This window comes from Schistocerca serialis, chromosome 2, assembly GCF_023864345.2.
Source record: "Schistocerca serialis cubense isolate TAMUIC-IGC-003099 chromosome 2, iqSchSeri2.2, whole genome shotgun sequence".
In the NCBI taxonomy this organism is placed as follows: Eukaryota; Metazoa; Arthropoda; class Insecta; order Orthoptera; family Acrididae; genus Schistocerca; species Schistocerca serialis.
Window position 1 is genome coordinate 863382586 of NC_064639.1, and position 14678 is coordinate 863397263.

The 14678-nt window shown below is 39.2% G+C and overlaps 1 protein-coding gene across 1 annotated transcript in view; it reads left to right on the top strand.

Moving 5' to 3' along the window:
- Positions 1 to 14678, top strand: part of LOC126458169 (exostosin-3-like) — a 258000-nt gene that overhangs the window by 94162 nt on the left and 149160 nt on the right. Inside the window, exon 3 of the mRNA XM_050095036.1 lies at positions 13433 to 13648. Coding sequence (XP_049950993.1) covers positions 13433 to 13648 — 216 coding nt within the window. The remainder of the gene's footprint in view (positions 1 to 13432; positions 13649 to 14678) is intronic.

The following is a 14678-nucleotide window of genomic DNA, read 5'->3' on the forward strand; positions in this document are numbered from 1 at the left end:
GCAAAAACTTAGGAGATGTTACCTGGATAAACTGAAAGAACCAGAGGTTAAGAGAGTTTCAGAGAGAGTATTAGGGAACGACTGAAATTAACAAGGGAAAGAAACACAGTAGAAAAAGAATGGATAGCTTTGAGAGACGATATAGTGAAGGCAGCAGAGGATCAAGTAGGTAAAAAGACGAGGAATAGTAGAAATCCTTGAGTAACAGAAGAGATACTGAATTTATGAGATGAAAGGAGAAAATATAAGAATGCAGTAAATGAAGCAGACAAAAAGGAAAACAAACGTCTCAAAAATGAGATCGACAGGAGGCGTAAAATGGCTAAGCAGGGATGGCTAGAGGACAAATGTAAGGATATAGAACCATGTATCACTAGGATAGGTACTGCCTACAGGAAAATTAAAGAGTCCTTTGGAGAAAAGAGAACCACTTGTATGAATATCAAGAGCTCCAATGGAAACCCAGTTCTAAGCAAAGAAGGGAAGGCAGAAAGGTGGAAGGAGTATCTCGAGGGTCTATACAAGGGCGATGTACTTGATATTATGGAAACTGAAGATGACGTATATGAATATGAAATCGGAGATGCGATACTGCGTGAAGAATTTGACGGAGCACAGAAACACCAAAGTCGAAACTAGGGCCCGGTAGTAGACAACATTCCATTAGAACTACTGATAGCCAGCAGTAACGAAACTCTTCCATCTGATGAGCCAGATGTATGAGACAGAAGAAATACCTTCAGACTTCAAGAAGAACATAATAAGTCCAATTCCAAAGAACGCAGGTGTTGACAACTGTGAAAATTACTGAACTATCAGCTTAATAAGTTACTGTTGCAAAATACTAGCACAATTCCTTACAACAAATGGAAAAACTGGTAGATGCGACCTCAGAGAAGATTAGTTTGAATTTCATAGAAATTTTAGAACGCTCGAGGCAATACTGGCCATACGACCAACCTTAGAAGATGGGTTTGGAAAGACAAACCTATGTTTCTAGCATTTGTAGAATTAGAGAAAGCTGTTGGTAATTTTGACTTGAATACTCTCTTTCAAATTCTAATGATGGCAGTGGTAAAATACAGGGAGCGAAAGACTTTTTACAATTCGTAGGGAAACCATGTGACAGTCATAAGAGTTGAGGGACACGAGAGGGAACCAGTGATTCAGAAGTGAGTGAGATAGGGTTGTAACCTATCTCCAATGTTCGTCAATATATGTATTGAGCAAGCAGTAAAGGAGACAAAAATATATGGAGTAGGAATTAAAATCCATGGAGCAGAAAAAAATTGAGGTTTGCCGACGACATTTTAATTCTGTCAGAGACAGCAAAGGACCAACAAGAGGAGCTGAACGGAATGGACAGTGTCTTGAAAGAAGGATGTAAGACGAACATCAACAAAAGCAAAACGAGGGTAATGACATGTAGTCGAATTAAATCAGTTGATGCTGAGGGTATTAGATTAAGAAATGAGACACTTAAAACAGTCAGTGAGTTTTCCTGCTTTGGGAGCAAAATAACAGATGACGGGCGAAGCATAGAGGATATAAAATGTAGACTGGCTATGGCAAGGAAAGTATTTCTGAAGAAGAGAAATTTGTCAACATCGAGTACAGATTTAAGTGTAAGGATGTCTTTTCTGAATGTAATCTATGGAGTGTAGCCATGTATGGAAGTGAAACATGTACGACAAACAGTGTAGACAAGAAGGGAATGGAAACTTTCGAAATGTGGTAATACAGAAGAATGCTGAAGATTAGATGGATAGTTCGCGTAACTAATGAGGAGGCACTGAACTGAATTGGGGAGAAGAGTAATAAGTGGCACAAATTGACTAGAAGAAGGTATCGGTTGGTAGGACATGTTCTGAGGCATCAAGGGATCACCAGTTTAGTACCGGAATGCAGCGTGGAGGGTAAAAATCGTAGAGGGATACCAAGAGTTGAATACGCTGTGTAGATTCAGAAGGATGTATGTTGCAATAGTTATTCGGACACGAAGAGGACTGCACAAGATAGAGCAGTATGGAGAGCTGCATCAAACCAGACTCTGGACTGAAGTCCACAACAACAATAATAATAAGGACTGTCTCTATCATAAACAGCACTATGAGTAGTTCAGAGACGACCGGTACGTTGTTTCCATTAAATGGTCTTTCATCTTCACTTTTGATAATCAAAGTTAATACTCGCCATAAAATTGTAAAATAATGTCACCACTTGCGACGCGGTTTTGTTAACACTACGGACGGCACACAGTCAGTTCCACGGCTTCCAAGCGATACAGGTCGGTGTACTGTCCTCGTGAGTTCACTTCCTATTCGTACGGAAAACGTGAGTTTAGTTGCAGCCTGGCTGCGACGTCACCCGATGCAGCGCTTAAGCCGACCTTTGAGCGACACGGACTGTATGGTAGTTGGGTAGGAAGTGAGTGTCTCTCAGGCCGTATATATATATATATATATATATATATATATATATATATATGGGTGCAGCTGACGTCGACGGTAACACCTGCCGTCATCCTCTCTATGCGCAAGTAGCAACATTTAACAGGCCGCACTATCGGACGCATATCATTTTATAGCACTGTTGTGTGTCAGTTTAGAATCTTCGTAATTTTTTATGAATGGAGTTAAGTTGCCTTTAATCACAGAAAACGTTGTAGCTCTCCTGCATTTTAACTTTTCTAGAATTCTTAGAACGAAACCGACAGTATAACATGATCTCTGATCTGCAACTTTAAGAGACCTTCTATTGATTGGTATTTGAATCAAAGTGTTGCAGTTTGTTATAGCTTTATTATTTAATGGGTTTCAACAGGTGCTGTAATCAAAACTTTCCATCATTAATATAAATTTAATTAATCTGTTACAAATAGGGATGTTTTTATTCCAAATTTAGTTTTCAGTAAATAAATTGAAGACTACTAAATATAGTTTAATGGAGTCACATAGTTAATGTTTTTATATTGAACTGAAGCTTCATACAAATCTTCATATTTCTAAGACTAATATTTAGCGCCTTCGATTTTTGAAGCTGAAATTTGTAACAGTTGATTCTGATATACATTTGCACATTCTTGCCAATTTTTGGCTTTCTAGCTTCATTACTTAGCGCCATTTTTTTCTTAAAAGGATGTACGGTATTTAGGGAAAGATATCGATCTGATCACTCTGAGATTTGACAATTTAAACACAAATCTACTGAACCATATGTTGACAAAGTTTGCAAAAGTTGCTTTCATTTTTAATTTCATCCTTACATTATGGTGCAATACCTGTATTCCACTCACAGGAGCGTTATAATGACGTGGTGCTAATAGCAGTGAACTGGGTAAGTCTTGGCACACTAGCTCGCCTCTGTATCTCTCAAGTGATACAGCGCTTGTTTCGCCCCAACCTTATCAGTTTTCATATTGATATCTCACTTCAAGCCTCTACAAACACGACTGAGTGATTAGGAAACGAGGAACACCAGTTGGAACAACATCTGAGTGGCAACCAAATATCTGCATCTTTACAATGTTAAATCACTTTTAATAATTACAGAGCATTGTCAGCTAGACTATTATCTTCAACACAGTTAACAGTTCTTTTATATTTCAAATTTCGTTTCTAATATTACACTGACTGTCTCTGAAATGAATGTTCCACTTTTATCTTCTGCTTGGACTTAAAGTATATACATTAGACCATATATACTAAAGTTATAAGGATCCAGAGTTATTCTTACTTATGATTAATTTTTCTGATTAACTGATGAACCGGAAGTCGCGATAGCAGCTTCAATTAACGAAGTACTTACCTCCAAATACTATCGTCTTACTGTTGAAGAGTGAACAATTCAAAATCTACTGCGACCCAGCATGACAATCAATAAAGCAGTTCATTGAATGTCACTTCACATCAAAGTTGAACTGGTCTTTTCAAAAATATTGTGAGCCATAAAGTAAAATTTTACAGGAGAAGGCAAAAAGTTCCTGCAAGTCATCTGTGTATTTGTTGGTGTTGCTATGTCAACGGCTATTCAGTGTTCAAGGACTGTGTAGTACTGCGTATTTTTCTATTATAATTTATGGTTTTTTAGAAAAGTAAATTTAAAATTTGCTGATTCATGAATTTTATTCACATTTTGAGCTGTAGCTGCTCTTCTTACGACAATACTAACGCAGAATAAAATAAAACAAGTGAATCTCCTTCATCATCATTGCCACTTTTTTTGTTCCCCCTTTTATTGGCCATTGTTGTAGTTTCTCATAAAATTCTATATACTTAGGTGGAATGTACATCTTACATTCAATATATCTTGTTTTCTTTTTCTTTTTTATGTTGAAGGGAACCCATTTTTCAGGATACGCTAACTCATTGGGAAGTGCAGGGTTCTCAGTGAAGCTGTAAAGGAGCTGACAGCACCATCAATGAACCGTTGTGTTATCATTTGCCCAGGATAATGTGCATCCTACTCAAAACTCACTCATTTCGAAAGGGGAAAAGGAATTTTATTTTCCTTAGGAAATTTTTCCATGCTTAATTCGGAGACGCAAGACTTTTAAAAAAGAGAGGCCACCGGTTTTTAAAAACTTGTGGGGACGTTGAACCACTGGTTCTAAACCCCTCCCCCAATAATATCGCTGCCCTAACGCTGCAGAAACAGCTGTGTCTTCGCAGATCAGTTCTACGAAGTGCGCCCTCTATGCTACACGCATTGTGTATACGGTGGGAGAATAGAAGTATTCATAGAAAGTGATGGGATGGGAATGATTATTTATCGTCGTAATTACCAACCCCGCTCCCCACTACCTACATGTTAATCGATAGTTTCCGCTGAGAATTTACTTATTGCTTTTTTTATCACTATAGAATACTCTTCAGTAACATACGACGTCCTGTCGCGATGGTTCACCAGCTTCTTTATAGTCCCACTTCCACTATCTGTAAGAAAAATATGCTGTATTAGGAACTAAAGTTTCATCTTCTTAAACCTACCAGTTGATGCAAGTGTTAAAGTGAATCATTGTATTATTCTTATTATGGCCAACACACCCACTGGATAACAGGTGAAGCACATTCACATCTTTCGGGATATGTTACTAGATATAACGGTATAGAAATGTATTAACTTCATTTCCACTTCCTTGGATTCTCCTTCATGGCATCCATAATAGAGTGAGTGTTAACCGTTTAAATTATGTGTGTTAAAAACGTCGACTTGTAGCTTTTTCAAATAAAAGGTATCCTATACAGGGATATCTTGTAATGTAAATATTGCATGCAGTTAAACTTCAGCCTACAGGCATCACTGCGTTCAAAGGCTTCACAAACTCCACAATAAAGTTTTTTGGGTCTTCTACAGCGAACGACTAACCGGATTATTAAAGTGTGTCAAACGTGGCTAGAAAAAATACACGTGAAAACTGTAACAAGCCACCAATGTCTTTTGTTTCCAATTAATCACGCTTCCATATAGTCACTGCAAACAGTGCTTGAGTTAATGACTCATGGCCTTTATTCATGAACGGAAGATTTCGATCTCCTACAGAGTCGTCATTTGATGGTTGGCTACTATCTACTTGCATGTATTAATTTGGCTACCCTTCATCACCCAGTTCTTATATATAAACCATTTTTGGGAAAAAGTTAACTCATGACGTTCCTGCAATGACTGAATCAGTTATCAACAAAACTGATCAAGTCACTTTTCTACAGTTCTTGCTCTACCCTAAACCCTTCATTAGCAAACCACCTACATTGTTAACACGGCCAAATACCAGGTGGAAACAGAAATCACATCGAAAGCACCCTATTCCAGGACGAACTGAGAAGAGCCTGCAGCATTATTTAGTGTGTTGGCAGCTGCAGAAATCAATTATATTGAACACCTGTCGAACAGTTCATCGGTTTCCTGTAGGATGCAGTTTAGTTAGTGATACTTTTTTGTTTAAGCCATTATTATGTCAGTACTGTATATGAAACTCTATGACCCAGAAAATAATAATAGTTATAATAATAACAATTGTTGCTATTGTTATTTGTACTATTATTATTACTAAGAGTAACCACTTTCTCCAGTCCCAAATTTGTGTCGCTTGTACTTGTTGCTATTGTTATTTGTACTATTATTATTACTAAGAGTAACCACTTTCTCCAGTCCCAAATTTGTGTCGCTTGTACTTGTTGCTATTGTTATTTGTACTATTATTATTACTAAGAGTAACCACTTTCTCCAGTCCCAAATTTGTGTCGCTTGTACATTCAAACACTCATTAAGCCTGTTACATCTTCGATTTTTTTTACATTTCTTTCTTATGTATAAAGTTGATGACTGTAGAAGTGCAAACTAGAGAATACTGATAAAAACACTGTGCTGCATACTGCCCAACGGAAAATACATGTTGCTGCTTGCCAGAGGCAAAGCATGTTTATTTTGTTTTTCAACCAAGTAAAGGATGATATTTTTACCTTAATACAAGTATTTGGACGGTTACTTTCAAGAGGAAACGACTAATTTCCATCCTCACCGTCACACAGTCTGACTTTACGCTCCGTCTCAAGGGACATCTCGTTCTCAGTGGGGCGATAAAAGCTTCTCTCTCATCCTCATGACACCGTCAACAATGATGTCATCATTCAGTAACATAAAATACAAAGTAATTTTGCTTCTAAGCTGTTCTTAAGACTTATCTATGGGGAAACCTAGAATCATCAATACATATGTCACCTAACGTAATACGTGCATCATGAACAGTAGTGTAACAGAGAAGTTTGTCAAATGATAATCACTGTCTCATAAGATGGATCTTATCCCCTACCAATCACAAATGAAACATTCCTTTCTCGCACTTCTGTGTCTCGTACGTACAAAATATATTTTCTTTACATTGCAGTTCGTGGACAAAGATCTTATAGATTTTTAGCTCTAGAACAGTACTCTTACAGCGACAGTCTCGCTGCTACTATGTTTTGGTCTGAGCTATTGCAAGTTCCCCGTAATCAATAGTTCTACAGATTACTGGTGAAGTTATGCAGTTCAGCATTAGAATGAAGAGCACATGATACGTGGCAACATGTGTCTCAGAACATGCGTACAACTTATAAATTATGTGTAGGAAAACGAGGTACGACAGTACGCAGACTGAGAATGAAAGGAATTGGAGACTGGGAAAGAAGGACTCCACCTTTGCTGAACATGCTCTGAATGAATGCCATTCGTATGATCTCAAATGTGACGTTTCCATAAAGGAACTAAAGGAAGAAAATTAACCTGACGTGAAATTCTGACCATTAATAAATACCAATGAAAGAATCCTGATCTGGCCCTTAATGACCAAACACAGGTCCATGACTCACCCAGTTATTATTCCTCTCACCGCTAGCTAATATGCTCGTTGTAACTGTTCTACACCCACATTCCATAGGCGTCTTTCTTCCCCTCCCGTTCTTCGGCCGGTTCTTAAGACATAGTGGTCTGTGCCATTACTCACTTGTAGAATATTTCTGTTTTGTACACTCACATAGTTTTAATATTTGAATATACTGTAACGTAAGATTTATTTGTTCACTGTCTCTCTCGGTATTATATTGTGCTTGTGTTTTGTATTGATATAGTCATAAAATATCACATATCTTTGTACAGCTATGAATTCTCACTGAAGTTGTGTGGACTATATGTTCACCTGTAAGTTATCTGACGATGGCGTAGGAAGCCGAAAGCTTTTTCATACAGAACTAATAAATATTACTGTGGAACATTAATATGTTGTATTCAAGTTATTAATATGAGTATAATTGTTAGTGAGTCGTTTGCATATTTTCCACACTCAGATTTTTATATATCTAAAGTTAGTAAATTTCATGAATGAATGTTTGATACGATTTCAGTGTCAAACATTGACACTGAACTAACAAACATCAAAGTTTACTATATACAGAAGGTGACACCTTCAGATTTTTTGACGATGTGTATCCTCCCACTACTTTATAAATCCCATCATTATACTCTATGTAACTTAGTGACTCATGGACACTGTACAGCCCTAGAAATTGACTGGCTGCTCTGATGTTATGACTGGTATTATATACGCTATTTAATTTATCATATTGCATATCTGATCAGTTAAATATGAACAAATTTATCATGCCTTTTTTACATATGATGATAATTCCAAACCAACGTCTCCTTTTTTTTAGAAATACAAAAAAACATTTATTTTCTATGATAATTAGATTATAAAGGTAGCAAATGAGTGTATTTTTCTCGATATTTTCCATTTCACTGAATACATTTTTGTAGACACTGTGACAGAAACCGTATGCCCCTGTCACACCGGTTTCCACCACGTGCATAAGGAAGCGATGAACGACATCTTTGACTACCTTCCAGCTAAATGTTATGTCAACAAAACGTTCAGCTGCTACTCACTGTGTGCCAGTCCCGAACTACGGTGTGGGCAGGCAGGTGATGATCCATTCAAACTTTTGCAGGGAGCGGCGGTTTTGCGAGTGACACGAGGGCCAGCATTGTCGTAGTGAATTGCTCGATGTTTCTCTTCTTCCATTCCGAACTGCTGGTATGTGTTTTTTCAGTGTTTTGCGGTATCTGAAAGTTTTTATTGTGGTTCCAGCTGGCATAAACCCGACCACCGACACCCTCTCTTTCTGTACTAAAACACAGGTGCCATGACTTAACTGAAATTTCGCGGCTTGGGCAAAGACGAACGCCACCACTCACATCATTCTTGGTCGTTCTCAGATGTAAGGTAATACGCCCATGTTTCATCACTTGCAGCAACCAAATGGTTCAAATGGCTCTGAGCACTATGGGACTTAACATCTGAGGTCATCAGTCCCCTAGAACTTAGAACTACTTAAACCTAACTAACCTAAGGACATCACGCACATCCATGCCCGAGACAGGATTAGAACCTGCGACCGTAGCTGTCGCGCGGTTCCAGACTCCTAGAACCACTCGGCCACACCGGCCGGCTTGATACAACCGAGTGAAAACTAAAAGTTGTCCTTTTGGTCTGCATTACGGCCAAGAAATGCACGAGAATGAGCAACTAATCGCTGTTTGTGGTCTCCGTCAGTGTTGGTGGTACCCATCTTAAGTTCACCTTCCGATATTACAGCTTTTCTGACTAAATCCTATGAATACAGCTTTGGGAAACATCAGGAACCAAAATCCACAGATCATACTAGGTGATCCACCGGTCGTACCTTATTGGTTACCCATATCTTCGTGACTATATCATCGGATGTTGTCTGCATCATGCCTCTTTGTTCGTCGTTATTTTCAGTACGACCAGCTGCAATCTTTCTGCACCACTTGCGAACGTTCTAGACATCCTTCCGCCACCCTCCATGTTGCAGTCACTTCACCAAGGACACTGGAGGATTGTTCGTACGAAACAGTTAGCGCGCCGACACTGTACTTGCAAGGGAATAGACTCCCAAACAGAACAGATGACGTAAGGCATGTGCGGAAAACCAGTCCGCACTGCCACAAACACTCTGTGCATGACGTAAGTCGCAATCACAATGGTAACATAAGCTTTGCGGGACCTTTTTGAAACACTCGTTGGTTGGTTGTTGCTGACTCATATAACAAGTTTCCTTTTGCTGTGCCACTGAACTCGACAACGTCACAAAGCACAATTTAGGTGTTGTCCTCTATTTTTTGCCTCGAAGTCATTGTGTCGTACAACGGACCTCAGTTTTAGTCAAATGAACTTGAAACATTCTGTGAACGCAATGGCATACAGCATCTAACTATGTTTTATTCCGTAAGAAGAAGCGTCAACTTGCAATACAACTGGTTTGACAGGATCAAAGTGAACCAAACATCGGTCACTGAGCAATGCATCTTTAAATGTTTGAAAAGCTACTTGGCACTCATCCGTCTAAACAAAGGTAACATTCTTGCAAGTTATGCAGTGGAGCTGCGATTTGTGCAGCATTCGGTGTGAATCGAATATAATAGTTAATTTCCCTAAAACTGACTGCAATTCTGTGACACTGCGAGGAACTGGCAAATTTCGTATGGCTAAAAAAGGTGACTGATGATGATGTACACCTTGACTTTTATTACATGACCCAGGTACCGTAACTCAAGCTTTAAAACTTCTTCCGTCAACGCTTTAGTCCTGCGTCAGATAACACACGAAACAAAGCACGCAAATTTGCAATGTGATCTTCAGTTGTACGACCTGCTATGACAATATCATCCAAATAGTTTGAACAATCTGGCACTTGATCAGTCACCTGTTTCAAATACCGTTGGAAAATGGCGCTTGCAGAAGTTCTGCCAATAGGCAAACGAAAATATTTAAACAAGCCCAAAAGAATATTCACTACACACACTTTTTCAGATTCTTCATCGAGCGGTATTTGAAAATAAGCGTCACCCAAATCAAGTTTTGAAAAGTAGCGACCGACATATAACCTGTCCATGAGATTCTCTGGTTGTGGCAATGGGTAAGTATCAACCACAGTTTGTGGGTTGACCGTAGAGGCGAATGTGACCGGAAGGTTTCGGGAGCAAAACCAGTATACTTTTCCATCGACTAGCTTGTATGGGCGCAATAGCTCCGCTATCTCGCAATGCTTTAAGTTGAGCAGCGACTTCGTCCCGTAATGCAATGGGAACAGTTCTGGCCCGGAAAAATTTCGGCTGATCATTGTCTTTCGTGGTAATATGTGCAACAAAATTGTTAGCCTTGCCTAAGAAAAGAGTTCCGGGAATTCTTTCAGCAAGATAGCTACACTACCTTTTGCATTGAATGCAGACACTGACAACACATTGTCCTGAATGTTAAATCCAAACAAATCAAATGAATCGAGATCAAATATGTTCTCACAATCGCGTGATTGTAGCACCGTAAAAGTCACTGTCCGCGTTTGCGAGCGATACGTGGCAGGCAAAGTACATTTTCCAAGAACGGGAATGTCTTGTCCACTATAAGCCGACAGGTGAGTGCTAGTTTTATACAGGCGTGGGGAGCCTAACAGTTGACATGTGTTACGGTTCAACAACGTAACTGAGGCACCCGTGTCCAACTGAAATTTCACAGGACTTCCACAAAGAAGCAAATGAACAAAAAATTTGTTGGACTGACGTAGCACTGAAGAAACTGCTCGGTTGCTGGTTTTGCTAATGCCTGTTTTAGGGTTTGAATACTCTGCATTGATTACATGGACCTTGAATTGTTGTTTAGCGACCCGAGAAAGCACTTTCCTAGACACCTTATATGATACGAGTGGGCAGAACACAACACTCCACACACGTCAGTCAACTGACAGTGAATTTTAAGTGGTTTAATACATTTTTTAATTCATAAACAGAATAACTGCGCCAATTTCGCACTTTGCGGTGGTGTGCAGTTGGAGTTCTGTTCTCAACGGTTGCCAAGTCAAGACCGTGTGTCGGCTGAGAGGTGTGCACCCGCTTGTTTTACACGGTGTTAGGGGGACGGGGAGAGGGGGGGGGGTTGGGATGACACGCTAATCTCTACCGTGTGGTGGACACTTCCTCTGTATACACAGTGCTTTGGAGACCTTTATTTCGGCTTTGTCTTCGTGTATCCTTAGGTCTGCTGCGACCGATTGAAACCAGTGACAGCTGTGGAGGGAACTGTGACGGTAGTCTGCAGTAAGAGTCATTACGACATGTTTTATTTCTGTGTTATCGTAAGTTACTGGATGTCTTCTTGAAGTGCTACAAAGTGAATTATTTCTGCCTTTGCATTTGTGCGTGACGGGTTGTTGAGGATGTACAAAGTACAAAGCTACTACCGTATGTACAAAGTTTCCAGATACCGGAATTTAAAATTTACGCTGTGTTTCGCAAAATAAGAGTTAAACAACAAAGGGGTACGCTTTTCTTAACTTGCTGGAACGGAACAGAACAATTAAATGAGATTGTATAAGTTTTACTGCCCTAAAATGTATGCAAGAATACGATCGTAATCCTACTTTATGTTCCTTGCGCGTTTTCTAGACCAATACGCAAATAGAAGTGAAATCTTTAATAGTAAGCTTGTAAAACGCACTAATACACGTATTAAACTAGTTTCCTGAACTAAACAGAGTTTAATTACACTCTACGTCAGTTATCTGTACGGCAGCACAAAACTCACACGTCTCGCCTGGTGCAGGGCTACCAACACCGTCATTAAACTTTGAAAAGACCCACTATATGCAGTTCAGAACTTTCATGAGATTTCCTTCTCGTGTGTGTATAAAATATGATGACATGGAAATAGGAGAAGTTGAGAGTGTAAAATTCTTGGGATTAAAACTTGATAATAAATTCAGTTGGGAGCAACATACTAACGAACTGATAAAGCGCCTAAACAAGTCTGAATGATGTCAGACGTAGGAGATATAAATATTTTAAAAAACTGGCATATTTTGCTTATTTTCACTCCATTATGTCATATGGTATCATATTTTGGGGTAACTCCACAAACACAGAAAAACGTTTTAGAGTACAGAAGCGTATTATAAGAGTAAGGAATGGCGTAAATCCAAGATCATCATGTCGAAACCTATTCAAAGAATTGGGCATATTAACCACAGCTTCTCAGTATATTTATTCCTTAATGAACTTTGTTGTAAATAATACATCTCTGTTTCCAACTAACTGCTTAGTACGCAGTATCAATACCAGGAATAATAAAAATATACGTAAAGATTTAAAATCACTTACTCTTGCCCAGAAAGGAGTCCAGTATTCAGCAACGTATATTTTGAATAAGTTACCAGCAACCATTAAGAGTTTACTGTAGACAAGGCACAATTTAAACATAGTTTAAAAGAATTTTTGGTGCCCAACTCCTTCTATTCCATCCATGAGTTTCTCAAGAAGTGCAGTAGACCATTTCAATGAAAATTTATTATACTTTAATTTTTGACAGTACTTGGTTGTAACAGCCTGCCTACTGTGTGAATGATGGATGGATGGAAAGCAGATGTAAGTCTTAAATCTGTAAATAGTGGAAGTTTAATTTTAAATCTTGTACATAATCTGACTGTTCTTAACTGAGGATCACTGAAATGAGTAATTTACTTTAATTTTGGATAATACTTGGTTGTAATACCCAAGAAACTAGCAAATGACTGACTGATAGATTTAATGAAAGCAGTTGTAAGTATTAAACCTGTAAATATCAGAAGTTTAAATTTAATTCATGTACATAATTTTACTGTTTATTGACTGAGGATGATTAAAATTAATGAACCTCAAGTTTTTCTAATTACATTTTTGTAATGTGTTGATCTGACATGTTCCACACCCAGGAGGATTCCCTCTGTTTACCTGACATGTTCCACACCCAGAAGGATTCCCTCTTTTGTTGGTCTATGGAAAGAATAATTAATCTAATCTATTTCACTTTTTATACCAACATACACAATATTTTGCTCTTCGACAGGCACGCGTCCCTGAACTTCACTTCCTGATAAGTGCTGTGGGCGACGCAGACCTGCTGGCCATGCGCCGCCAGGGCCGTGTGCTGTGGGAACGCTACATGTCGTCTGCGCAGGCGTCTGTTGACACTGTGATCGCACTGCTGCGCACGAGATTAGGAATGCCCCCGACTCCAGTGCTGGATAAACCGTCACCTAGCGTGTTCAATGCTTCTTTCACTGTAAGTAGTAGACTCTATTTGTAAGCCTGTAATGCTGTAAAAATCTAAAATCCTTCATGTACGGCAGATTAAATATATACTTGTTTCACAGGTTGATGTATGTGTGATGAGACATTTATAATACTTCGCAGGGAAAGCATCTTTTGGTTGATAAAGTCTGTAAACTTTGGACTGAAAACATCTACATCCATACTCTGAAAACCACTGTGAAGTGCATGGCAGAAGGTATCAGTTATTATGGTTTCTTTCCACTTCCATTCACGTATGGAGTGTGGGGAAGGATAAGTGTTTGAATGTCTCTCTAATTATTCTAACCTCGTCCTCACTGTTCCTGGGGACACGATGAGTAGGCGGGTGTAGAGTATTCCTAGAGTCGTCTATTGAAGCCGGTTCTGGAAGCTTTGTAAGTGAGCATTCTCAGGTAGTTTGTCTATGTGCGAGAGTCTGCCATCTCAGTTCCTTCAGCATTTCTCTGGGACTCTGCCATGGGCCGAACAAACTTGCGATCATTCGTGTTGCCCTTCTGTTTATACTTTCAATATCCCCTGTTAGTCCCACCTGGTATGGGGCGCACACACCTGAGAAATATTCTAGGATGGGTTGTAGGACTGATATGTAGGCATTCTTCTTTTGGGACTGATTCCGTTTCCACCGCATTTACCAACAAAATGAATCCCGCGTCCTGCTTTATCCACGACTGAGCCTAGGCTACGTTCCATTTCATATCCCTAGAAAGCGTTACATCCAGCTATTTGCAGGAGTTGGTCGATTCCACCTGTGACACATTGTTACTTGTGACAGGACATACGTTTTTTTCGTTTTGTAAAGAGCAGCACCGTACTATTGAGAATAAACGTAGGCACGGTTCTGAGCCAAATAGCATACCGAAATTGGGAAATACTGCGTGCAATTCACAGCACTGATCCATCGCTTTCAGTACGTAATGTGAGAAAACTTCGATTTGGGTTTCACATGATGTATTTTTTCGAAATCCATGGTGGTTGGCATTGAGGACATCATTCTGTTCGAG